This window comes from Neovison vison, chromosome X (genome assembly GCF_020171115.1).
Source record: "Neovison vison isolate M4711 chromosome X, ASM_NN_V1, whole genome shotgun sequence".
Lineage (NCBI taxonomy): Eukaryota > Metazoa > Chordata > Mammalia > Carnivora > Mustelidae > Neogale > Neogale vison.
In genome coordinates, this window is record NC_058105.1 from 117,938,003 (window position 1) to 117,965,591 (window position 27,589).

The 27,589-nt window shown below is 50.2% G+C and overlaps 1 protein-coding gene across 2 annotated transcripts in view; it reads left to right on the plus strand.

Moving 5' to 3' along the window:
• Window positions 1-25,487, plus strand: part of RAI2 (retinoic acid induced 2) — a 59,049-nt gene extending 33,562 nt beyond the window's left edge. For both annotated transcript variants that reach the window (XM_044234505.1, XM_044234504.1), the window contains exon 2: window positions 23,502-25,487. In XM_044234505.1, the coding sequence (XP_044090440.1) occupies window positions 23,526-25,115 (1,590 nt within the window). In that variant the 5' untranslated portion in view covers window positions 23,502-23,525 and the 3' untranslated portion in view covers window positions 25,116-25,487. The remainder of the gene's footprint in view (window positions 1-23,501) is intronic.
• Window positions 25,488-27,589: the final 2,102 nt, after the last annotated feature.

Below are 27,589 nucleotides of genomic sequence, written 5' to 3' on the forward strand. Positions count from 1 at the left end.
GCAGTGCCCTGGCCGGGCTCTCCTACACAGTCCAGGAAGAAAGCTCTCGACACCCCAGCAGACCCGCCATCCAGCCTTAGAGGCCTGTCCAGTGCTTTCTTACTCATCATCGGTTGAAGGCGACTTTACCTTGCCATGAACTCAACATTCCATCTGACAGTGACTCAACTCTGTAGAGCCTCGGCTCTGGCCAAAATCCATGGAACCCCTCACCCAAAATTTGGAGGCACCTCTTGTGAGGAGTCTGAGGTATACCGGTCTTCGAGTACCCTAGTCAAGAACACTGTACTCCCCCTCCCTCCCTCCTTTCTGTTCTCCCTTCTTTCAAATGTCTTTTCACTGAGCACCATCTTCGGGGTGAGCATGATTCCAGTTTTTGGGGACACTGCAAGGGAACACGGCAGAGGAGGAGCTTACATTCCAGACAGGATGGAGGGAGACAGACTATAAATAGTAGACAGAGGGAAAAAAGATAATTTGCGAATAGGATAGATGCTGGAGGAAAAACACACAGAGACTGACGTGAGGGAGAATCACTGGATGGAGGTGGGGGCTTACAGATGGGCATGGAGTCGTCTCCAAGGAGGCTATTTTGACTTGAGTCTCAAAGGTTGAGAAGGCACCCGCTGAGGGAAGGTCATTCCAAGCAGAGAAAACTGCCGGTGCAAAGGCCCTGAGGCAGGAAAGAGCTTAATAGCTTCTGGGAAAAGTATTCTGTCAGAGGAGGAAAGTGGTAGGAGAAAAGGATTGGGAAGTGTTGAAGTGGGGCCAGGTCAGATGAGCCTTTGTAGCGCTTGGCTTTTACTTTAATGTATGACTGAGAAGCCATTGGTGAGTTTTACGCAGCTGAATAAAACAATCTACCTTCGGACTGAAAAGAAAGAAGGAATGGCATTCCCTGTCTTTTGGTTTTAGAACATAAATGGTCTTACCAAGGAACAGGCGTTTTCATTTGAAGGAATCAATAATCCGATCACATTTCTTAACACTGCTTTGTTGGTCTTCAGGCATGAGCTGGTTTTCTTCTCTCCTCAATGATGGTGGTGACGGTGATGTCATCCACCCTTCCATCACCTTAGTGATTTTCCAGGTGTAGGACAGTGCCAGCCCAGCCACCCACAGCCCCTGAGCCGCGCAGGGCTCAGAGGGCTGACCTCAGCCGCCTCCGGGCCCTGCTCGGATGGCTGTCCTCTGTGTGGCCTTGCGCTTCCAAAGTCCACCCACCTCCTCAACCTTGCATGCACTTTTAAGCCCCAGAAGGGCAGAAAATCCCTCAGCATAAATCCGTAAAGAAGCATTGACAAAGCATCTCTAAACTTACACTTGGTGAAAAGCAGCTGTAGAAAAAAGTACGTTTAGCACCAGCTTAAATATTACCGTGCTTTTCATGCGGTCTCCCACAGCATTTTGGAACCCTGACATTTTTCCTGACTGATCGTTCCCTTTGATTTTTTTTTCCCCCTACGCCGCTTTGATTCTCTAACACAAGAATAATATTTTTTCTGGACTAAGCTGCTTATAAGTGGTCTTACCCAGGGAATATTTTAAAACGTAAAGATGATTCTATTTTCTCTTAAGTACCAAGAAGTCCACACACATACAAACACATTTAATAGTTTCCGAGGAGAGAGTTTGACTAATTTTTAAAGGCCTCTGGGAAAAATGTGCTCCTCGTAATTCCAGCCCCTAGTTCAGAGTCCCATCGTTTTTATGCCGTTGCATGCACGCGGAAGCAGCTCCCCCATCTCCTGCACTGTACAGACCCTGGCCTGAGAGGCAGGCCTTGGTTCTTGACCCATGGATTTCTCCTAATGTATAGTGTCTTCAAGATGACTCAAAGGCGAGTCCATCCCATTTTTAGAAAGGGAAGGGTTCTAACGCCCCCATGTTAAATACCCATGTTTGGTGTGTGGGACAAGGCTCCAAAACGCTAGCACCTTTGTGATTGGGTCTAGTCATTAACCCCATGGGGGCACATTTTGCAGTGAACTCATTCTAAGGAGGTGGGGGCCAAAGAGGGCTGCTCTGCTCAAAATCCGACATCAGGCGTCGAGCACTGCCTGCCTAACTGTGGCTTTTTTTTTTTTTTTTAAGATTTCATTTATTTACCTGACAGAGAGAGATCACAAGTAGGCAGAGAGGCAGGCAGAGAGAGAGAGGAGGAAGCAGGCTCCCTGCCGAGCAGAGAGCCCGATGCGGGACTCGATCCCAGGACCCTGAGATCACGACCTGAGCTAAAGGCAGTGGCTTAACCCACTGAGCCACCCAGGCGCCCCTAACTGTGGCTTTTTAATGGCTGAGGTGTAATCTTGCTCCTATCTAGATGAATGTCCTTTGTGCCTCTGCCCCTGAACTCTGGGGTCCGAGATGAGTTCATATCTTAAAGTCTGTGCAAATCCTGAACCTTAATGAAAGAAAAAAAAAAATAGCAGCCTTGTCTGAGGGTGGCCCCCCCCACCTCCCCATGGCAGTGGAGTCGCAAGGACACAGTCACCCTGGAGAGCCCTTTCTTTGGCTTCTTTTGCCCACGGATCTCTCTCGGATCAGAACTGCAGGCACGGGGGAGAGAAGCCAGCTGGGGCCTGCATTGTCCTGGGGGGATTCCAAGCAGTCGATTTTCTGGGTCTGTGGGTATGAATGCTTTTAAACGGCCCTTCAGAAAGTTTTTAAACTAATTTTACTTCCATATCAGCAGACATTTGCTTTGGTGCTGTTTTTACTTATCCGTCCATCCGTCCATCCATTGATCTATTCATTCACTTACTGAGTCAGCGCCAAGACCGTATCCCAGGCACTGTGGCCTCATACACAAATAGTAATCAATTTCCGCCCCGGATGGGGCTCAGTGGGTTCTCTCCATCTCCGTGGAGAGAACTGAGGCTGTGTGTTTGGGCCTCATGAGGACTGACCAGGATAAGCCTTCAATCATGTTGGGAGGAAGGGGATCCGGACCTGAAGGTGGGGTTCTCAGCCCCACTGGCACACTAGGATCACCTGAGGAGCTCTAGCAAATCCCACCACCCAAGCCAGCTGTGGAAGAGTCTAATGTTAGTGGCCTAGGTGTGGCCTGGGCATCTGGGTCTTTCAAAGCTGTGCAGCCCGAATTGATTGTCCCTCCACAACCCTTTATCCTGGGGAGTCTGGCCTAATGAAAACCCTCCATTAGGTCCCCATTGCCTCTACTCTTGACCTTATATTTGTCACTTCGGATTTGGTAGCAGTTACTGTCCCCCTGCACATTTTGGCCACCATGGGCCATGGAAGACCAGTACCCAGCCAGGCTTAAAATTGCTGAGAAGAAAACCTAGCTCTTTTTCATTGTATTTATTAATTGTAGTTTAAAATGAAATTCTCACCTTATTTATACAGCCTTCCACAGTGAGGGTCCTTTGGCTCCCTATCTTTTTTTTTTTTAAGATTAAAAAAGAATTTTTTTTTATTTTTTTTTTTAGCTAGACAGAGCAGGAGCAAGGGGAATGGCAGAGAGAGAGAGGATGGAGAGGAAGAAGCAGACCCCCCTGCTGAGCAGGGAGCCCGATGTGGGACTCAATCCCAGGACCCTGAGATCCTGACCTGAGCCGAAGGCAGCCACTTAACCCAGTGAGCCCCCCATGTACCCCTCCCTATCTTTTTCAGTAATAATCGCCAACCCCTACTGAGTGCTTACTATATGCTGGGAGCTCTTCTAAGTGTCTTGCGTGGTAGCTCTTGCACCCTTTGACAAACAACCCTGAGGCATAAATACTGTTGGTATCCGCATCTCACACATCAGGACACTGAGGCATAGAGAAGTTAAGAAATTTGTTCTGCCCCACAGCCAGTCCATGGGGCATCTCCCCCCTCCACCCCCCATTTCATCAAATAGGGCTCCTCTCTCCAAGTCAGAAGGGTTTGGATTTGCTCTGCCCCTGCTCTGTATTTTCCTTCTCATGTGACAAGTAGGGTGGATGAGTGAGGGTCCCCCTGTGAGGTCACCCAGCATCCCGACGCTTTCCTAATGGGGAGGAGCGGCTTGGGACAGAGGGCTGAGCAAGGAGTCATGCCCCAGCTTCTCAGCCAATGGTTTGAGTCACTTCAGTCTGGTGAGACCCAGCTGAAGTAGCTGAAAGCAGACGGCTCTTACCTGCGCCAAGCACTGCCATTAGCACTCTCCCGCCTGCATACTTTTTCCGAATTGTCCTCCTGTCCGAGAGAAGCCTGGGCGGGATTCGCCAACAGCCTGAATTCATCTCTTTGAAACGCCATAGAACTTCTCATCTGCTTACTCTCCTGCGGGAAGTCAGAGGCTCTCGGAAGTCAGTAATTGCGAGCTCTGGAGTCATCATTTTTGCAGTTGTAACAGAGCCCGGTGTGGGGACACGAGATGGAAACAGCACGTGGGTTGATTGCCATAGACGAGGTGCAGAGTGGAGCAGCTCAAATCTCCTCCTGGAAGGAAGGGATTAGCCAGTCAAAGTGGAAAACAGATTTGAGAAATCCATTTACCCTTAAGGTTTAGTAGGGAATGCAGGTCAGACTTACTGTAATGTCTTTAGTCACGGCTCTGTCTCCTGGTTTTATCTTGGACCGGGCTCAGAGTTTCAAAAAGAAAGGGGGTATGTGAGCCTTTAAACCCTGGCCTTAGTATTTCCATCCACATTATTAGGAATCAAAATTCTTGTCATTTTTCAAACTGAAGGGATGGCATTAAAATATATGTAAAATTATTAATTTACTACTTGTATATTTCTCAATTATTTGTAGGTTATTAGGGAAAAAGGCTGGCTTCTGCTTATATGATCATAGAAGCCAACTTAAATTTCACAGAATATCACTAGCATATACTTGGTTTTTCTCCTGAGAATAAATATCACCTATGATAAGATAAGAGCTTGGACATATTCACATGGATTTTGACATGGTCCTAGGCCATAAAAGAATGTCAAAATCCTAATTAGTCTTCAAATATTCTTTTTTGTGGCAAAGAACTTCTGCTTGGAAGAACACCATTTCAATATACTATTTGTCACCTCATTACCTGAAAGCCACTTGGAGGCATTTTGTGGAATTCAAACCCTTTGAAGGCCCAGAGGGCCAGCACAGCATCACCAAGATGCACGCGGCCTTGAACAGAGAAGACAGAATCCTAACTGTAAGCTTGCCCCTGACTAGATGTGCGGCCTGAGGCAAGTCCCCCTTTGTGAACCTCTGTCTCCTCATCTGGAAAATGTGTTGCACTAGATAGTCTTTGTAGAATGAAAATTAGAAGGCTGTGTGTGATCTAGTCCCTCGCTTTTCTTTCCCACTACACTCAAACTTACTCCCTCCCTCCTTGTAACATGAACGAAGACACACACACTCACACACGCACGGGCCCAGGTCTTCCTGGAACACTGGAACGCTCTATACCGTGGTGCATCTTGCCTTTCGGGGCTTTCCTCAAGGGACTCTGCCCCACAGAGCTTTCCCCCCGGATTGCCCTCCCTGAAGTGGTCTCTTCCCTACCTCGTTTCCCCTTGTCACTTACCCTGATTGACTTTCTTCAGGGTGCTTCGCGCCTTCAGAAGCTATAAGCACCAAGATGCTGGTACGTGGGTAGGTGGATGAAGGAACTAACGGAACACAGTAGAAAGTCCAACAGAGCCACATGTTGAGTTGAGTGAAGTCCTCACAAGCATTTATTTTGTTATTTTAAATTGTATGATCTTAAAAATAAAAGTTTTCAAAATGATATTTTAAAAAAAAAAAGTGAGCCGTGCATGGAATAGCGTCATGAACTCAAGATTGTGATTATACAGACTCTGTGCACCTGAGATCCGGAAATGTTACAGTGGATGCTCACTCAGTGGGAGGGGACTCCTTCTGCAGCTGAGAGATCGGCATAGGTGACCAGAAAGACCTCTGGAACCCAGCAGTGGCCGCCCCACCCCCATCCGGTCTCAATGGCTCACTGGGGAGGAAACTACAGCTCAGAGAGGTCGAGTCCCTTTTCCAAGGCCACGGGGTTCTGAAGGGGCAGAACAAGGGTCTGGGGCAGGCCGCACTCACGAGCCTGTGCCTGGGTCACAACACCATAACACCTCCCTGGGCTGTCTGAGGGCTGAACACGGCGGACGGCAGTGTTGCGCAGCCTCTTCCCAGGGAAATAGAAGAGTCCTCTCCACCCTACAAAACAGGAGATCTTGGATTCTGCCCTCACGGAACTTGGGATTTCTGCTCCAGCAGGACTTCTGGGCACCCCATGGCAGAGACCCGCAGAGCAAGTCTCGGTAGCAGCATTCTGAAGCCTCTCCCACAGGGCCCCTCAGTTGGGAAGCAGTTGCTGTCCAGAGACCAGCACGTTTTGGCTTTTGCTCGCCTCAGAGATCCCTCCCCTTTCCCAAACACAAAAATATTGGCATTTCCTGGAAAGTGGTTTTGGCCCAAAGCCTGATAGCTATCCCACACTCTTGGGCCAGTTTTCCTTGGGGCCTCTGTTCTTTTATTTCATTGAGCATTTGTTTGAGAGCTGGTGATGCTCCCTCCTGTGTTTATACCTGAGGTAAAGGGCCCCTGGCAGGTGCCCCCGCGCCCCATCAGCCAGCTCTGCTCCATCTCCACTCCCTCCGGGAAGCTAAGAATTGGTTGGAGTCACAGTGCTCACACACAGTACCTTTTTGGGTGGTATTTCCCCTTTTTTGGTAGCTTGATAATATTTTTAGCGTTTTTCCCCCTTAAATCAAAGGTAATTAAAGTCACATTACTCTTAAGTGGTCAAATGATTCAGTTTTGAGAATTTGTCATACCTGTATAGTCACTGTCTGAAAGAGGCTCTAAAACATTCCTGTCACCCCAGAAAAGTCCCCCCCCCCACCGACTCCCCATAACAACCACTGTCTGATCTCAGGCATACATTCTTTGGGCCCGTTTTTGGATATTGTGCCAATGAAATCTTATAGCATGTACACTTTTGTATCTGGCTTCTTTCACTCAGCACAGTGTTTCTGAGACTCACTGACATTGTCGCATGTGGCGGGAAGTCACTGCTTTTCACTGCTGAGTAGAAGTCCACTGTGTGGTGTCGCACGCTAGGTTTACTCGTCTGCTGACAGACATTTGAGTTTCCAGTTCTTGCCTTTCATGACCAGACGTCTGTGTACAGCTCTTCTTGTAAATATATGTTATCATTTTTTTAAATTTAAAGGTTTTATTTATTTATTTATTTGACAGAGAGAAAGAGAGAAAGCACAGCAGGGGGAGTGACAGTCAGTGGGAGAGGGAGAAGCAGGCTCCCAACTGAGCAGGGAGCCCAACCCCAGGACCCCGGGATCATGACCTGAGCTGAAGGGAGATGCTTAACCGACTGAGCCACCCAGGCATCCCTGTATTTTCATTTCTTTGGGGAGGATACCCAAGAGTGGAATTGATGAGCCAGAGGGTGGACAATTGTTTAACTTTATTGGAAACTGCCCGATGGTTCTCCAAAGTGACCGTACCATTCAACCAGCAGTGTATGAGCCCTCCAGTTGCTCCAAGTTTTGGTGTTGGTCTTTTTTATTTTAGTTGTTCTAATGAATGTGATACGATCCCTTAGTTTTTTATTTTAAAGGACAATTTTAAGAATTGTCAAGCATGTCAGTCAATACTGGCTCAGACACTGAAAATGTCCTGGGAGACGGGAAGACAAGTGTTATATTTTTATGGGCAGGAGGTTTCTGCTCCTCGTCCCTGTCCCTGAAGCAGTCTCCAGCCCTGAGGGCATTGTCTATGGGCTTCCACAGGGCACGCTGAAGGCCAGAGTCCCCAGAGAGGCAAGGCTGGGCAGGAGAAGAGGCAGGCAAGAGAGCCAGGGTGGAGAAGGGAGAGAGCTCAGAACCCCACTGTGACAGCCCTAAGACCTGCCTCCAGGCAAACTGTGCTCTGCGCCTGCGTGGGCACATACAGCCGGTGAGAAACTAACATGTAAGTAACCAGCAGGCACAGACCAGTTCAGAAGCCTGTTCTAGGGAGTCCCAGCGGCTTATCTTTCCTGCTGCTCTGACCACACATGGTATGAAAGCTCCACTGGATGCAGATATGACAATATTTCTGAGGCTGGATTTTGGCAAGGCAACTGTAAATCCTCCAAAACCAATTGCCAGGCACGGGGCCAGCTTGGTGGGAAGCATCAGAAGCATCCCAGGGTGCTGGCTATGGGTTTTCTGGCTTCTCCAACTCTATGTACACAAAGTAGGGAGCACCTCTAAAATATTTTCGCTAATCTGTATGTCTCACATGTCACTATTTTATCCATTTATTACAGTCCTCATGCTAATTAGTAAGCTACCTACTTACAGCCTGTGAGTTCTAATGTTCCCTGTGCTCTGTAGCCAAGCCTCAGGTATTGATGGAGATGAAGAGATAACCAGGACTATGGTAGCACTCTGGGAACAGGTCTTGCTGATTAGAACTCAAGCTGACACACATCCTCCCCACCCGTGAGGTGTGTGGCCTTGATGACAACACTGACTGACAGGTTAGGGTTTCACCTGAGTCTTAGACAGGAAATGTCGCAGTATAGGTGCTGGTGCCTCTTCTGTGTTGTGATCGGCTCTCTACAAAGTGTCAATGTCCCAAAGTCTTTAGACAGATCAGTATTTTGGAGAGGAACCCAGAAAGAAATCAGTAATGTTGAACACAAGGCAAGACACTTGTAGCAACACACTTGCTACAAGTGAAACTTCAGTGGTTGCTAGAGGTGAGGATACTATTGAATGCGTGGTGTCTGCCTAGGAAATCAATTATGGAGGGCAGGAAGGGAAAGCTGGCCCAGACTTTTGAGCCATAGATGATGAGCTCCCCTAAAGGAAAATCCACAGTGACCTGTCCAATAAAGAATCTGATGTGACTGGGGAAATGGCAGAAATCCCAGGCCTTCCTGCTCCACCAACTGCCCCAGCTTCCCAGGTCTCTTGGCCTGTGTCGTGCCAGGGCCCTGGTTTGTCTCCCTCCCATACCCATACCCATTCACACGGACCAGGGCACCCTTTGGGGTTCCAGGAATGAAGGCTGCTGAGAGCTCTTCTCCTCTGACTCTGTGAAGGCAGCTTTACCCTCCTGTTTTCTCGAAATCCTACCAGCTCTGAGTCCCCACGAAATGGACTCTTTCAGTGGCTCTTAATGCAGGAACCAACCAAAAAATGTCCTGAACCCACATTAATAAATCAAGCCAAAAGTGTCCACACTTTTAGTGCTGAAAAGTTAACTCGAGGTAGCTCAGAATTGGGCTCTGAGTGCTTGGGCTATCTTGCCGGTCTAGTTTTCAGCTAGTGGGGTTCAGGGTGCTCTGAGGCTACAAGTCAGTCTGTCCCCAGCACTCACTTTGCAGAGCAGGTCCCAGGAAGCATTGATGGTGTCCTTGAAAGTAATGCTAGCTGCTGTTTCAAATAGGTTGCAAGGGTGTTGTGGCTCAAACACGGTAGAAGTTTATTCCTCATTTCCCAAAACCCCAAAACAGATGTTCCTGATGGCAGGTGGCCCTCCTCCAAACTGTGATTCAGGCGCGCAGGCACTTCTATCTTGTGGCTCCACTGTCTACAACAGGTAGCTTCCAAGAGGTTTCTGTGCATCAAGCTCAGGTAGAAAGGAAGAGATTGGAGCACCATCTATGGAAAGTTTATAGGACCCAGCCCTGGAAGCGGCACACATCACCTCCACCCACATTCTGTTGGGTAGAACTCAGGCACATGGCCACCCCTAACTGCAAGGGAGGCTGGGAAATGTAGTCCAGGCAGAACAGGAAGTGGGTATGGCGAACAGCTGGCCAGTCAGCCAGGAATGAAATATATCCCCGAGAAGGATGGGAATGAATCCCTGCCTGGCTTCATGCTTGTGCAGAGGAGTAGGAAGGAAGAGCTAGGCCACAAAAGAAATGGGAGCTCCTGTGTCCTTCAGGGGCCAGCAGTGGCTGGCTACAGAGGTATTGGTGGAGGGAGGGGCTCAAGGCTGCCCCTGCCCCAGGTGCAGAAGCAGGCCAAGGAATTCTAGCCTCCAGCCAGAGGCGAGACGATGCTTTCCCCTTCTCTCTCCCTTCCTGCCCTCCCTCAGCCCCCTCTACCCTTACACATGATGCCAGGAACCTTTGCCCTCTCTTGTCCCGCCCTCCCCCAGACCTGCCTTCTCTGTACTAAATGTTGTTCACATTCTGGAAAGCTCTGGCCCTCCTTCCCATCAAGATAGTCATTCCCTGGGGATTCACAACTCAGTTCCTGGAAGGGGGGAAAAAAAAAACACAAAAAAACGAACCAATTCACACCAAGGTGGTACTGATCTGCTGGGGTTTCTGAGACACTGGGATGAGAAAGTGAGTGTGAAATACCTATCAGGGTGCCTGGCACATAAGTAAATGCTTAGTAAATAGTTTATTAGTATCATGTTGTGAGCCTGGGTGTCCAGGGCGGGGGGTGTGGGTGGGAGGGGGAGAGAGAGAGACAGAGAGGCAGACAGGCAGAGAAGGGAAGGAACTAGCAAAGCCTGGCAAATTGATCTACTTCTCTTTTCTTCCCAATGTAATGGTCTCCCTCCTGAATCATGGCATTCTGTTGGTCAGGATCTATGAAGACATCAAAACGGTGTGGGTTCAGTTGGCAGTCCTTTCGGACACCAGGCAGCTTTTCACCCCCCGTGGAAGAGCCAGACACCCTCTCCGGTTCACAGCACCCTGTCTCTCCCTGAAGCCCTCACCAGCCTTGGGCTCCAGCCCTGGCCAGGCCACACACCCTTTTCCCCTTGTACCTTTCCTCCTGCTCTTCTAGAACCCCCCACTCCATTCCACTCTCTCCTCTGTTGAAATTTGCCCCATGTGACACCTCCAGCAATTAAGGTTCGGTGACCAGAACCCAGATCTGGAAAGGTGAGGACAAAGTAGATTCCAGTGAATTCTGGTTGGAGAGTTACAGGGACAACAGGTGGCCTCATTCCTGCTCACCTGCTGTGCAGTGAGTGTGTGTGTGTGTGTGTGTGTGTGTGTGTAAACACACACATTTCAGAAGAACTCTTCCCTGAAAGAAAATAGGAAATAACACCTATAATCTTCATTGCCAACTAACCAGATGTTACACAGCAGCTTTTGCCTTCCCCCGTCGCAGCCTTGCAGTGTTTATGCTCCATTAGCTGTGGTGACAAAGCTTGCTTTCGGAGGAAATATAGTGAATTTCTAGAACTTCGAAAGGCTCACTGGCCCTAAGATTCTGCAGTGGGTGGTTCTGCTCTTGAAAGAGCTCACCTCCAGGCAGAGAGATGCTTCTGGCCAAAGAGAATTCCAGAAAGCAGTCTCCCTGTTTAAAAGACGAGCATTCTCCACCCTCTTCCTCCTGCATTGTCTGTGCACTTCTCAGGTCGAGGCTGCTATTATTTTTATTTTTAGGCGGGATGCAGCTGATAAAGTGAAGTGGCGTTTGTTTATTTATTGTTTTTTGGTCCCTGAGTTGGAACACAAGATCCCCAGAAGAGAAACTCCCTCTGTGACTCATCGCAGGAACATCTAGCCTCCAGCCAGCACAAATATGATTAAAACAACTTTCTTGAGGGCCCCAGTTATAGTCTAGCAAAGGAACACATTAGCCAAGCTGACCGTCTCTGGACCATCGCGAAAACACCCTACCGTGGTGGCCTGAATTGCTGACATTTGGGTCTTTACATAAGAAGCACTTTCCAGGGTGTGGTTGGTATAGTAGACATGGTTTGTCCCCGTCATGTCCCCTCAGACTGGCCTCTGTACCCTGAGGGCTGCTTACTGCAAATAGCTGTGACTTTCTTGAGGACATCACCCCCACCCCCACCCTGCCGCCAGGAGCACACTAGGCCACCTGCCGGGCTAGTTCCAAGGGCTAGAGAATTAACACATCATCAAGGGAGCAGCCCTTGACCTGCGACAGATGGGTGTTTGTGAATAAGCACCCCGATTCTGAGGCATGTGGTTTCTGCCACCTCCCAGCTTCCCCCCGTGGAACCGAGCCCTGGTTGCCCACAGTGGTATCTTAGCGGATAAATTGGCTTCCTTCTCTTCCATGTCTCTCTGCTTCACTCCTCTACTGGTATTTTCTGGGATCTTCTCCCAAATAAACTAGTTCCAGGCAAATCGATCTGTTCATGGAGCAGCGCAAACTCAGACAACTAGCCGGCTGAGTTCATCCAAACCCAGCAGCCCTCCGCCCACTGTATCCATCACCACTGGTGGCGGTCAAGAAGTTTCTACCGTGACTGTGGCACTGAGGTAGCATCCTGTACGTGGGGTTGTGGCCCTCCGAGAGCCCCTAATTTCTTCATGAAAACCTAGGAAGCCAGAAACCAGACTTCCAAGAGGCAGCCAGTTCAACAGCAGGGCCCAGTACCATGAAGTAAGGACAATTTCGGACAGTGCACCTGTTCAGTGTTTCAGCTACGGTGGGGGCCAAGTGAATTTTGGTGGCAACCTCCCCGTCAGGTGCAACATCAATTTTATGTCAAATGCCTTCCCAGGCCCTTGCAGCTGATTTAAAAATAAATCTTTGAACAAACAGGGTTTTAACTGGGGAGCTTACTGTGCAAACCCACTGGGAGCATTTGTAATGCTATTTAAGACCCTCAGAGGAAGGATGAGCGGTGAATGTAAAGATGATAGCAGGGACGCCAGTGACATGGTGACGACAACGATGACGACAATGATGACAGCTTTGACGATGAGAATGTTGATGAAGAGGGAGACAGCGATCCCAACAGTGATGATGGTGGTGGCAGCGGTGATAACGACCACGTTTCGTGCGGGATTTTCCACGTGCCTGGCACAGTTCCAAGTTCTTTACACGGACTGTTTCTTTCAGCCATGACGACCACCGCAGCTCTGGAAGCCCCATTTCGCAGAGAGAGAGATCAAGGCTTCGAACTCGCTTGCCCAAGGCCACACAGCGAGCAAAGCGAGGCAGAGCTGAAATTTGAACCCAGGCCTGTCCGAGTTCAAAGCTTGTACTTCCGACCACTCTCGTGAGGGGGAGCTCAGGGCCCCGGGTGAGACTGATACTGCTTCTATGCCGGTGCTGGTGAGGGGCTCACGTGCATTAGGAGAAGGGAAAATCCGAACTCCAGTCCTTTGACTTTACAAATCTACACCCCTTTCTTCCAGTGACCCCTCAAAGGGTCTATTTCTGGCACACTAGTCTCTGGAAAATGTCCGGCTAATGACACGGGATTATAAACAGTCCTTTTCCCAGAACAAAAATTTAACCTTTGTATCTCAATCTAATTAGAAGTATTTTCTCTTCCAGAGGCAGGTTCCCCACCCCCGGCCCCGACTTTGTTCCATAGCGAAGAGGTTTCTTTATTGCAAAAACAAAACAAAACCAAAAAAAAATCTCTCCAAACACCATAGCTTTTGAAGATGACGGACACTGGCCTGAGACCTTGGACGAGACCTGCGCTCGCGCACAAGGTGGCCATTCGGACACCAGCACCTGAGGGTGTTTGGGGTTTCTGTGTCCAGCTGAAGGGTGGGTGACCTTGACCAAGTACGGGGCCAGACACTCCCTGACCCTCCCCGACCCCAACAGCAGTTCTTCATGATTTCTCTCCCTGGGATGCCGAGGTTCACCAAGACTTGAAGGGGGTACTTCTTGTCTTGTAGTTTCTGGACAATTAAGCATTTCTTCTCTACTTTAGAGATGTCCTTGCCTTAACATCTCTTCCCACTGCTGTCTTGCGACTGGTGTTCTTTCAATGAGACTTACTGCTTTACCTCTGCAGGAAACAGGGGCCTTGAAGGAGCCCGGCTGGAAGCAGATAACCCTGAGGGGACATGGGTTGCTTAATCCTTTGGGGATTGAGCCACAACAGAAGGGAACACCCCTGTGGAGGAAACAATACCAGGGTAGAGGAATAGGAAAATATGCCTGGCACACAGTAGGTACTCAGATAGTTTTTGAAAGAATGAAGACAGGAATGGAGGGGCACTTTGTTCCTATTCTAGCCCTCACCCAGTCCTGTGTGGCCCAAGGGCCGCCATCGGTCCTTGTGAGCAGGCTAGATGTAGTTGGGAGTATGAAATGAGATCACAGATGCAAAGACATCTGACACTCTCCACCTGGGCAAGAAAGGAGACCGGGCAAGCCCATGGTGCCCTCCCCAGCCAGTCTCCCAGGTCCCTCCCGTGCTCTAGTGGAACCCAGCAAAGGCCATCAATAGAAAGCCGCCTCTGGGCCTCTGAGCTGTTGGCTCTAGTCGTGAAGTTTTCCCTGTAATCCTCAGATTTGTCCAGCTTTAATATTTCTCATTTTCAACCGACGGTTTACCTGCGAGGCCCAGCCTTAACCTGAGACCCCGCAGAGACCACAGAGTAGGTATGCTTGGTACTGGGTAGGTTCTCTGCCAGTGCTGTGTCTTCAACCCACAGATGCTGCCTGATGATGGGCAGTTGAGTCCCAAGAGAGACAAAGTGTACTCTGACTGAAGCCAAAAACAAACAAAACAAAACAAACAAAAAAAACAACAAATCTTCGAACCTTCTCCCTTCCCTTCAGCCTTCACTTCTTCCCTGGCCTGGTTTAAAGATGACCTGGAGGGGCACCTGGGTGGCTCAGTTGGTTAAGCGTCCGATTCTTTTTTTTATTATTATTATATTAGTCACCATATAGTACATGATTAGTTTTTGATGTCGTGTTCCATGAGTCATTGTTTGCGTATAACACCCAGTGCTCCATGCAATTCGTGCCCTCCTTAATACCCATCACCAGGCTCACCCATCCCCCCCACCCGCTCCCTTCCAAAAACCTGTTTGTTTCCCGGAGTCCATAGTCTCACATGGTTTATCTCCCGCTCCAATTTCTCCTCCCTTCATTTTTTCCTTCCTTCTCCTAGTGTCCTCCATGCTATTCCTCATGTTCCACAAGTAAGTGAAACCATATGATAATTGACCCTCTCTGCTTGACTTATTTCACTCAGCATAATCTCCTCCAGTTCCATCCATGTTGATGCAAAAGTTGGGTATTCATCCTTTTGATGGCTGAGTAATATTCCATAGTGTATATGGACCACATCTTCTTTATCCATTCATCAGATGAAGGGCATCTTGGCTCTTTTCACAGTTTGGCTATTGTGGACATTGCTGCTATGAACATTGGGGTGCATGTGGCCCTTATTTTCACTACATCTGTATCTTTGGGAATAAATACCCAGTAGTACCATTGCTGGGTCATAGGGTAGCTCTATTTTTAATTTTTGAGGACCCTCCACACTGTTTTCCAAAGCAGCTGCACCAACTTGCATTCCCACCAACAGTGTAAGAGGGTTCCCCTCTCTCCACATCCTCTCCAACACTTGTTGTTTCCTGTCTTGTTAATTTTGGCCATTCTAACTGGTATAAGGTGGTATCTCAATGTGGTTTTGATTTAAATTTCCCTGATTGCTAATGATGGTGAATGTTTTTTCATGTGTCTGTTAGCCATTCATATGTCGTCTTTGGAGAAGTGTCAGTTCAAGTCTTCTGCTCATTTTTTTGACTTGCTTGTTGTTTGGGTGTTGAGTTTGAGAAGTTCTTTATCGATCTTGGATATCAGCCCTTTGTCTGTAGTGTCATTTGCAGATATCTCCCATTCTGTGGGTTGCCTCTTTGTTTTGTTGACTGTTTCCTTTGCTGTGCAGAATAAGTGTCTGATTCTTGATTCTGGCTCAGGTCATGGTCTCAGGGTCATGAGTTCAGGGGAGTGAGTCTTCTCAGTGGTCCTGGGAGTGGCCCCAGAAAACCTACCCTTCGTGCACTTCCCATCTTTCCAATTCTCCTTCATACTTCCCCATGTTTCATGGCCCTGTAGCAATTCCCAGAAGGCTAAATTTGACTCCTTCCCATCAGGCACCACTCACTCGAGGGAGGCCTGAGTTAACTTCCTTCCCACAATGAGAGCAGGGCAGTGCCCCATGTCATAAGAGAGGAAACTAAGTCCCAGGGACATAAAATGAGTTTACCACAGTCATGAAAATTTCATATGTGTGTGTTTGTGTGTGTGTTTTAAGATTTTATTTATTTGGCAGAGAGAAAGCACAAGCAGGGGGAGCTGCAGAGGGAGAAGGGAGAAGCAGGCTCCCTGCTGAGTGGGGAGCCCGATTTGGGGCTTGATCCCATGACCTGGGCTGAAGGCAGATGCTTAATGACTGAGCCACCCAGGCACCCTTGAGTTTCTGTGTCTTGAATCTCATCTCTTCTGTTTCAGTCAATTGACTACTAGGTATCACGGTCTCAGGAGCTTACTTCATCTTTTCGAATCTAGCTCCTTCGAACTATATTTGACATTTTGATGGTTGAATCAGACCATCCCACAGACTTTAGTGTGCAGTGCTGGTTGCATTGGAGACATAACTAGGAACCCCTTTGACTCAAGTGGACTTTGAAACCAAAGCAGTGGGCGAAGGGCTGTGCCTTTGGAGGAGCAGAGCTCTGGGAGTAGGCGCCCTCTACACCTCTGAACCTCAGCTTCCTGCATAACAAAATGGAGAGATGAACTGGGCCAGTGACCTCAAGACTTGTTCAGGCAAGGGGGACCCGGACACTTTGCGGGGCCTTGAGAACGCCATCATCTGTCCTGCTGAGTTGCAACATTTTTATTCTTGCACTTCTATCAGAAAAAACTGCACAATTTCCCAACACACACACACACACACACACACACACAATTATATGTCTTCCTATATTGATTTACTACATATGCTATAAAATAGAAAAATGGGAATAAAAAGGGTGAGATGGCAAAATGAACATAAATGAGTTTTATGGTAACCTTACCTCGCTCCCAGGAAGACCTCGGAGTCCCCTGGTGTCAACGATGCTCAGGGCCCTGCTTGCCCACCTCCACCATGTTTTTCCCTGTGTGGAGAGCAAAACCATTTTTTATGCAGCAGCACATCAGAGCTGAGATTTACAGGCTGTGCTCTGCAGAGCTGCCCAGAGCCACTGCCCATCTAACTGAAGGGGAGACTCAGTCCTGAACCTTGAGGCCACCACTGTTTCCATAAATGAAGTCTCATGTCAGGGAACTCATTTCCAAAGCTCACCTGGGTGGTCATATTTCTTTTGGACGGCTGTGTGAGTCTCTGGATATAAAAGGCAGTCAGCTCTAAGGTGGGCGACTATTTTGTGTATTCTCTGTATTTTCACTAATTTGAGAGCACATTCACGTGGTAATTATGTTCACAGCACCAATAGATCGACTCTGTGCTGGTGTTTAAAGCTCAGAAAATTGAATCACTGGGGCAAGTAACTAACAATTATTACACCCTATGGGGAGAGCAAAACCATTTTTTACCCAGCTGGAATTACTTCTTAGATACTTAGTGCGTATCAGGTCCTGAATGGTGAAACCATATCCACGTTGTATTAAAGATGAAAATTATGCATTGCTCCTGTAATTCCTAGTAAGTGACGGGTGATTTTTACATGGAATTAAGTCAGTCACTGGGGGTGTAGTTGAAGTACTGGATGGAAAGCAGAAAATAGACTCAGAATGGAGAATGCTTAGCGGGGCAGGATATTTAGCAGAGGTCTCTGCAAAGTCAGCCTTGCAAGAGGGAGAGATGTGCTACCTTTTCCCAGGGGCAGGGGAGCTTGGGGGACATTGTGAGAGCTGGGAAGAAGTTGAGTGAGCTTGGGTTGATGGCTTTAGTTTTTTTTCTGTAAAGCACAAAGCCAGATCCGTCACTAAGAAGATTGGCCAACAGCTGCCTCGTCTTTTGGCCTCTGGATTAAGAGTTCCCAACCTGACTGCACGTTAGAATCACCTAGGGAATTTTTTAAAACCCCAATGCCCCAGTTGTGCCCCAGACTAATTAAATCAGAGTCTGGGGGAGGAGGAGAGGGACCCAGACACCAGTAGTTTTTAAAAGCTCCCAAGTGATTCTAATGTGCAGCCGAGTTTGCAAAGCAGCACTAAGCCTGAACTTGTCAGACTTTAACATGAGGTCCTCAAACCTCCCCGGGGGGAGCCTGTCAAGGTGCAGATTCTGATTCCGGAGGTCCGAGGTGGGGCCCAAGAGCCTGCATTTTTTAGCCAGCTCCCAGGAGATGCTGCTGCAGCTGCATCAAGGACCCCACTTTGAGCAGGGAGGACGTAGACGATCCAGGTTTGACCTGAAATAATTGATAGCTGCCTACAGGCTCCATAAAAATCAAAGCTGTCAATATTTTGTAGTGGGAAAGCACACATCTTAAGAGAATTATCAAGATATATTCTTTAAATGAATGTTTTAGAGGTAGAAATTGATCTTGATAGAAAAATCTAGATGACTCATTTCAATGGAAGAGGAGAGCAGGTCACATCTGCCTGTTCTTGGGGCTAAAGGGGGCATACTGAGAAGTAGGGCCAGCAAGCCCAGGGTCACTAAGGCCACTTCCCCTGAGGCTGGACTTGCCTTCCAGTCACCTCACACAGTGGTCCCTGGCTTGAGTTGCTTTGCTATGTTGAATAACCTCTGTTCCTCATGCCCAGGTACCCAGCTATAAAGTGTTTGCTGAGGGGAACTGAGCTCTGCAGACCAGAGCCTTGTGATCATCTCGGCAGCTGTCTGTGCTGAAAATGTTCTAAATTCTCAAAATAAAACTAAGCCCCTCCATAGAAGATGATCTGGGCCTCTGAGAGGGACAGCCTTTTCCAAATTCCCTGCTCAGAAACCAGACTGTACCCGAACTGGTCTTGAGGACTCTCTCTTGGGTCAGTGTGGAGTTCACAACCACATTTTGAAGTTCTTTTACTTTGAGTTGCAGGCTCTTCAGGGGGCCCCATGGCATCATTTGGGATGTGGCAGAGAGCATTGAGGTGAGGGGATTTGGCTCTCTGGGAGTGTGTGTGTGTGTGTGTGTGTGTGAGAGAGAGAGAGAGAGAGAGAGAGAGATTGACTTAGTGATAAATGCCCATGATGAGGAAATTAGATGGACTTTAGGACCTAGAGACTAGTCTAAATAATCTGAGTGTTCAAGTGTTTTTGCTTTTTAAAATAAGCTGTAAACAGGGGCACCTGGGTGGCTCAGTGGGTTAAGCCTCTGCCTTCAGCTCAGGTCATGATCTCAGGGTCCTGCGATCGAGCCCTGCATTGGGCTCTCTGCTCAGCGGGGAGCCTGCTTCCTCCTCTCTCTCTCTGCCTGCCTCTCTGCCTACTTGTGATCTCTGTCAAATAAACAAATAAAAAATCTTAAAAAAAATAAATTGAGCCATAAACAAATCCTCATTATAGAAATGTCTGTCTGTAAGGAGGCCCACAGAGTGACACGAGAGCAACAGTCTGGAAGCAGGAGGCCTGAGAGGCAGGCATGGCTTGCAGCAGCACCTGGTAGGTGCCAGATGTGGGCTAAGTCCCTAACTGACTGCCTGGGAGTTAGGCCCCAGGTCAGCTTACTCCTGAATGTACCTCCTTAGAAGGAAAGAAGCACATAGCAGGCTTTACTTCACTTTTCTTTTCTGGGAGTTCCAGAGAAACACAGGAACCTGGGGTGGACTCCTCCTCATGCCACTGGCTGGTGTAGGGGCCTGGCTGTCGTGTTACCCTCTATGGTCCTGCTGAGGCCTGACCCTCCACTTTTCTCACAGCAAGAGCATGGTGACTTTTGTAATCACTGGTCTTGGGGAAGTTTGGGTCAGACTTTCTGGGTCACAGTTTCCTCATCTGTGAAAAGAGTCAGGAAGAGAATGGAGAAAGGGGCTTGACCACCCTTGCGAGCCTTGACATGCTGTGATCATGTATATGGCGAGCCGGCAACCAGAGGTTGGGCAAGAGAAGTGAGACTTGGGAAGTCCTGCTCATTCGTGTGCCCCTACTATTCACCAGACAGAGAAAGATGAGGCAGTCCTTCACTCCTGAAGAAACGAGTGACTAGGCAATCCCAGTATGGGTTGGGGGAGGGGGGCACTCAGGACCAGACAAGGGCAAGTTGGAGTGCTGTAGGACCTCAGTGATGTGGGAGAGAGATCACCCCAAAGACTGATGAATGAGCGGGAATTGGCTAGGTGAGGACCAAGGCCCAAGAGGGCTCAGGCTGAGACACAGATCCTAGGGAGAACCTGCTTCTGGTATACTTAGATCTTGGTGATAGCTAGATGAGGGGTCCAGATGACAATTCTGTGACCCTCACAGCTCTCTGAGCCTAACTACTGCCTCAGACAGCCTCTCCTCACCTCCTCATTTGCCCTGGGCCCTGAGACTTTTCCCCAGAGTCTCCACCTAGGGAGCATGTGACCTGTACTGGGGTGAACTTAAGCCCTCCAGCTCCAGCAGCTGACCCACGGCCAAGAGACTGAGAGTGACCCACACATCCAAGCTGCCCACTCCCCGTCCAGCAACACTGCATTTACAGACCTCCCCTTACCCCTGGGTCATGATGGGCATAGGCGAGACAGAGACTGATGGATGACCTCATTGAAACCCATTTGCAAAAGATGTTTGGAAAAAACCTGAACAAAGTGTTCGATGTCACCTCTGAAGAACTCCCACCTGTCCACTTGAGGGCTGGTTGGTGGCTTCTGTGATTCCTTTCAATTTGAAGAGGTCCCTAGTACACCTGCCTCCCCCTGCTCGTCAGCAGGGAGGACGCCTTCTCTCTTGCCAGCTTGCTTCTCACTCATCCTGAGGCCTGAGGGGACAGAGACCTGCCCTTTGAACCCTCCTCTCACGAGCTGGGTGGTCTTTGCAGAGCATCGCTAGGGCCTCCCGCCCCGGCTCTGGTAGCAGCGCCCCTCTCTGTGCTGGCACTGGGGGCTCCCAGCGGTGGGGGATGAACAACAGGGGAGGGAGAGTAGGGAAAAAGAGAAGAAACTTCCTGGAAGACAGGAGGGTGCACGGGGAAGGCAGGGTTAGTTGTTTCTTTGCCAGTGTAGCCAAAGGCAAGTCTCATCTCAGCAGCCCAGTGCCGCTAGAGGGAAGGGACTGGGGGTGCTCACGAGGCCCACTATGGCTGAATAGTCAAGCGGGTCCAAAGCTCTGGTGTAGGAGGACATGAAAGCGGGATTGGGCCCGTGCCTCCTCTCCCCTTTGCCCCAGCCCTGCTCCCACAGACTTGAGTCCGCAGCTAATCCAAGGGCCCCCCTGTAACTCATGGGTGCTGAGCTGCCCTCCCACCCCCATGCCTGCTGTCTCAGGAAGGTTGAAGCATAGGGGATGCCAGCCCTCTTGCCCTCCAGTAATAGGGCTTTGGGCTGTCTTCCCCAAAGATAGGGACTCTGATGACCCTTCAGCTCCTTGCCTGGTGAGAGGGACAGAGGAGGGCCCTGGTAGACAAAAGAGAATAAGCAAATAGTACAGTGGTTTTCTGGGAAGGACCTGGCCACCACTTTGAGGAAATCTTACACTCCAGTGCTCTCTTTTACACGGCTGGGCAGGCGCAGGCACTCAGTGTTGAAGGGACGGCTGTCGAGGACTCTTCCTGCCGGGAAACCCCATACATGATGGAGCGTGGCCCTCACAGCTCCCACTGGGAGAAGCAGCCTGGGATTAACCCTGAACTCTAATCTCAGCCTCAGCGTCCCTTATCCTATCATCTAATATTCCTAGGGGATCCATTTTCTCATCAGTAAAGTGGGCATAATCCTAGGACCCCTCTAATAGGGTTGTTCTGAGGGTTACATGAAGTAATGCACGGAAGTGCTCAGCATTCTTGGCAGAGGCCTGGCTCATCGCCGCAGCAGATGCCCAGACAGCAACAGTAAGAGAAGACGCCCGTGGCCAGCCACCACAGTGGCTTCTGATGGCCGTCAAGGCAACTCCAATTCACTAATCGAATGAGTGCGTGAAGGCACGCGTGCCTTCAGGAAGGAGGGAACCGATGGTGTCTTGGGGGTATGATGTTTGGTGGGCTAATAAATAAGGGAGGATTCCCCTCGGGAAAAACCAGGCCCTTCAGTTAGGACAAGCCATCTCAGCTTCCCTGGGGTGGGCTGCCTCCATACTCTGCCCTAAAGGAATTATTGTCCTGCACATTGGGTCATCTCCTGGTTTTCGGAGGACACCCTGGTTCTAGGAAGTCGGGCTCTGGAGCTTCCCCTCAGAGGCCCCACAGTGTAACCCTCTACGACCCCTCGCCCTCCCGACCTCCTGCTTCAGAGAAACTGCTTGTTCTATGCATTTGATGCATTTTGATTATCTGGAAATATCACACCTTTGTTTGTTGGTTAGAGCTGCCTTCCCGTAAGTGGGACCTCATGTGTTTATTCCCACTCCCATGACCTGCTGGGCTGCCTCTCCTCCTTGTTGGGGCCGATGTGTTGGTGATTTGGGGGTGAGGAGAGGACGTGAGGTGACTCCAGGACTAAAGTCTAGACAGCTCCAACAGGTGAGGCCAAGAATCAGAGCTCCCCAATGCCTGCCTGGCGAGCCTGAGGATTATTGAATTATTATCAAGCCCAACCAGACTCCAGGGCTGTGCAGATCCCTGAGTTAGACATGGTGCCTGCCTTCTCCATGGCAACGAGGCTAAATATGGACGCGTTTCCATGGAGAGCCATCTCTCGGTGGCAGCCCTGCTTCCTCCAGGAAGCACCCGCACTGGGTTCCTTCGGCCTCTGAGGAAGTGGCCAGAGGTGCCGACGAGATCAGGAAAGAGTAGCTCACCTTTGAGGATGTTCATTTCCAACAAGTCTTCTATGTCTCCAGCCCTACAATCAGTAACATCCCCTCGTGACAGTGGAAGTTAGGAGAGGTCACAGGTCGCACAGATGAGCTGATTAAGGAAAGCAACCCTAGGCCCAATGGACATTCATGCAATTTTCCCATGTCGGCCCAGCTCCGTGGAGAGGGTTTTCCTATGATGGGGAGGAAAAGGGATGGCGTTTTTCAGAGAGAGTCCGTGAGGCAGCTGTGGGGACCCTTTGGAGATGCGCCGCTGCTCTTCTCACCAAGCCAACTGGGGGGAGAATTATTGCTACAAAGAGTTCTTACACTGTTTTCCATACCTGGGATGGCCCTTTTCCGTTTTCTTCGACTGTTCTAATAATGGGCGTTAAGGAGGGCTTGTGATGTAAAGAGCACGGGGTATTCTGTAAGACCGATGAATCGCAGACCTGTACTTCTGAAACCAAGAACCCGTTATATGTTAATTAAAACAAAAAAGAACGTTCTAATGTGACAGGATTTTATTTTGTTCTCGAAGTAAAGTCAGTCTTTGCCTCCCATTTGAATCCAAACAGGTCAAATGTCCACATACCCTAACCGCCCAGTATAGCAGTGTAGAATGCAACTTGGTGTTTGGCGAAAGCTAACCCTATAAGCTGAGTATTAGGCTTAAAAACACTCTGTTTAACCTCTCTTGGCTGTTTAGTCCTTACATCATCTGTGTTTATAGCTTAATCGTCTGTTAAATTGGGCCTCTGCGTGCACAGCTGACCACGTGGGTGTCTTTGTCTGTAGCGGTTAGTATCTATAACGCGTGTGTGTACATAGAGAGATGGGTGTGCTCCTCGGTTCACTGAGATGCGGAAACTTTTCAGAGATGCGGACAGGGAGCATGTCAGGCCGTTCTAAATAGTCTCCGACAGAAGACTCACGTGGCGTGTTCTGTGTTGCAGGCCCGGTGGCATCAGAGCCGAGTGATGGACGATCTGCGGTCCCAGAACCTCTCCGTGGACATGACTGAGTCCACTCCCGCCTTGGCCAGTAACAGACTGGAGAATGGCATGGCCCAGCTCATCACCACCGAGGCCTGGAACATCAACTCCACTGACCTGGTAAAGAAGGCCCTGGTGACCGTGCCGGCCCCGTCCATCCTGAACCCCCCAGCCGAGTCCCAGAGCGGCATGGCTCTGAAGGTAGCAGCCACCGTGCTGCAGCCCCTGTGCCTCGGGGAGAGCCCAGTGGTGATGCCCATTCACATGCAGGTGGAGGGAAGCTCCGCGCCTGAGCTCCAGCCTAATGGCAACGCCGCCTATGTCATGACCACGCAGGGCCCCGTGCAGCTGCCCGTGGTGCTGGAGCAGCACGTCTTCCAGCACCTCAACTCCCCTCTGGTCCTGCCGCAGGAGGCCCCGTGCTCCTCCAGTGCCATCCACAACAACCTATTCCAGGGAGCCGAGGACCCTGAGGCGCAGCCCCAGCTCCTGGACCTGCGCATCCCCAACCAGCCGCAGGAGCCCACCTTGCCATTCGAAGCCGTGCTCCAGAATCTGTTCCCTTCTCAGGGCGCGCTCGGCCCCCCACCCTGCCAGCCTCCTCCTGGATATGCCCCAATGCCCCCCCAGGCCTTCAACTCCCCGCTGTCCCCGCTGGTCCCTCCAGCCACCCTCTTGGTGCCCTACCCAGTGATCGTCCCGTTGCCCGTGCCGGTGCCCATCCCCATCCCCATCCCGGTGCCTCACAGTCCCGAATCCAAGCTCAGCTCCGCTTGCCCCAAGCCACCGCCTTCCTTTGGCGCGCACCCCTTCAAAGGTGCCCAGCCCCCTCTGGAGAAGGAGGAGCGGAAGCCCTTCGATATCCTGCAGCCGAGCGAGTACTTTCAGCTCAGCCGCCGCACGGTCATCAAGATGGGGAGCGACAACGAGGCCCTGGACCTCTCCATGAAGTCGGTACCTTGGCTTAAGGCCGGCGAAGTCAGTCCCCCCGTCTGCCAGGAAGATGCGGCCCTAGACCTGTCGCTGACAGCCCACCGGAAAGCCGAGCCTCCCGCTGAGACACTGTATGACAGCAGCGGGTCCGTGGGCAGCCCGGGTCACGCCGCGATGGAGAAACTTCCCGGTGGCGTGGAAGTGTCCTTTGCCCCCGCCACGGCCCCGGGGGCTTCGGCTCTGATGGATAGCCACGTGGGCGGCAGCCACCCCCCCCAGCTGCCCAGCCAGCCCAGCCAAGCCGGCAGCGAGGTCAAGGCTGAAAATCACATCGAGATGGTGAGCGAGTCCCAGGCGGCCAAGGTGATTGTCTCGGTGGAAGACGCGGTTCCTGCCATCTTCTGCGGCAAGATCAAAGGCCTCTCGGGCGTGTCCACCAAGAACTTCTCCTTCAAAAGAGAAGACTCGGTGCTTCAGGGCTATGACATCAACAGCCAAGGGGAAGAGCCCATGGGAAGCACCGAGCCCCTGCGGAAACCTGTCAAAAACCGGAGCATAAAGTTAAAGAAAGTGAACTCCCAGGAAATACACATGCTCCCCATCAAAAAACAACGGCTGGCCACCTTTTTTCCAAGAAAGTAAATAATGGCTTTTTAAGATTTTTATGATTATAATATGGGGAAAGGTGCATTGGTTTTATAAAAAGGCCTTTAAAGCAAATTATCTTTGTTAATTATTTTGGGGAGTAGTTGGGAAGCGGGAAAGTAAATTGACTCTAGAGGCCCTGTAAGCTAGTATCGTTTTCTTTTTTAATTTTTGACTTTTCACAAATGAGTAAATAAGAGCAACCTATTTTTCAAGCAGATTGCACATTTTTTGCAGCTTTAATGGAATATTGGGTGAATCAGAGGGGTAAAAAAAAAAGCTATTTTCATTGCCACAAAGTGCTTTGATGATGTAATACCTGATAAAGGGTAGGATGACTATTTCACAATAAATGTTTGTTTGCACTAATTGGTTGCAGCATTCTATCATTTTTTTAAAATTTGCATTCCTTAACTGGTGTGGTTTGGCTCAGGAAGCACGTTGCTCATAAAACGACAAGTTCTCTGGGCTTTGAGACCTGAGCTCTTCGGGCATGTCGGGCAGAGAAGAATTATATTGCTCTGTGCCCCCATAAATGGGCACTATGTATGACCCAGAGCAAGTCACTTCCCCCTCAGAACCTTGGTTTCTTCGTTTGTAAAAATTTGGCACAGAGAAGGGGTGGGGACGTGAGTTTCGAGCACCCGGGGTCCCTTCCAAGTTCACGGGTCCCTTCAAGTTCACGCGGGCCCTGGGTGTGGAGAATTCTGTGTCTGAGCCTTCTGTAGACTAAAACAGACAAATGTGTCTGAAAGGAAAATTTGCCTGCTTCCTCCCCACCCCCTCCCAGAATTTAGCTGGAAAGGATCTTCTTTTCAAAGGCAGTACGAGAATTGTTCTGAATGACTGAAAGTCTTGCAAGTCGAAGGTAATACTGAAGACCACTCAGAACGAGAGGTAAGTCCTTTGCTGGTGGATCAGGAGATGGCCCAGAAATGTTCCTGGCCTGGGGCAGAGACACTCGGGAATGGGGTCAGGAAGGGAAGAGAGAGTGGCCCCTTGTTAGTGTAGCCCAGTGGTTTTCAGCTGGGGGTGTGGTGCCTCCCCAAGGAACATCCGGCAATGCCCGGAGACACTTTTGGTTGTCACAGCTGGCGGGGGTGGGATGCTACCAGCATCTGGTGGGTAGAGACCTGGGACGTGGCTAAATAGCTCACAGGCATGGGGACCCCCCCCTGCCTCCTCCCCTGACCACAGCAGGTGATCCGGCCCAAATGTCAGTGGTGACGAGGCCAGACACCCCTGTCTGAGCTATTTCTCATTGCGTGGAAGCGAGGCGCTGGAAGAAGGGACCAGCACGCTGCTCTTCTGTGACAGCACAGAGCATCCCACTCAAATCAGGAACCGTGAGTGTACGCTAGAAATAGACCTGCTAGGTGCCACATCACACTTGGGTCTGAAGCCATGCTGGCGAGAGACGGCTTACGGCGTGCCTGCACGTCTTTGCAATTAGCATGTATCCAGCTGTTACTGCGAACACGAACAGGAGGAAAAGCAGTTGCGAGACTGTTCTTTTATTACCAGGCTCGCCGTGGATAGGGTTACTGTTTCAGCGGGTCCTGGGCTCTACCCCCGGAATGGGTTTTGTTTTTCCTGCTCTTTTCCCGTGCTGTTAAACTTGACTTTCCCAAGCGCACCGTGGTGTAAGGGGCAAATAGATGCTGCTCGCCGGGCTTGACTGGTCCTGTTCGTAGCCCTGGCTACACCCCGTCCCTTTGGCCTGCACACGGGGTGCTCCTTTTCCCCACTTGTACTGCCATGCTGGGTTTCTGGCCATGTTTCCTGAGCCTGTGTGTTCTGGTCTCGGAAACGACAATCCAAATGTGCCCAGGGACTTGCTGATGTCTCTGCTCCCCGTGTTCGCGGTTGCTTGCGCTGCCCCTGTCTTCCCAGCGTGCTGGCAGGAGCTGCTACTACCCTGGCTCCAAGAGAACAGAATTCTCAGTCTGGCCTATAGAAGGAGCAGGTGCTTGAAGCCAAGTGACATACAGGGCATGACTGGGGGGGCTTTAGGGAGAGGCGCCGTGGCATGGAAAGGCCTGCCTCCTGAGGTCTGAGAGGCCTGCACAGAGTGTTGTCTAGTGACCAGGCTCAGGGTAGTGCTAGGGGGACAGCGACACCCTCTGCCTGCCCCCATTTCCAGCCTGTGATGGAAACTGGAATCCACTTGGCTGCCCGCAGGCCGGGGGATGAGAACAAAGGGCTTGTTGCTGTGGCCAGTATGAGCCTAGGGTTCCCTGGTGGTTCAGTTCCCTGCTGCCTTCCCACTCGGATGTTTACAGCCTTTCACACAATCTGATGTAAGAGTTATCAGCCTGGAACCACAGTTCCTAGCCTGAGGCATGTGACCCCCACCAGGGTCATGGAGGGGGCCACTGGCCAAGTCAGCTCCCTTCATTTTTCTGCTTGATTCAGAGAGCTGCGGTCACTTACTCGCCCCCCCCCCACAGCTGTCTCCAGCTCACCTGCTT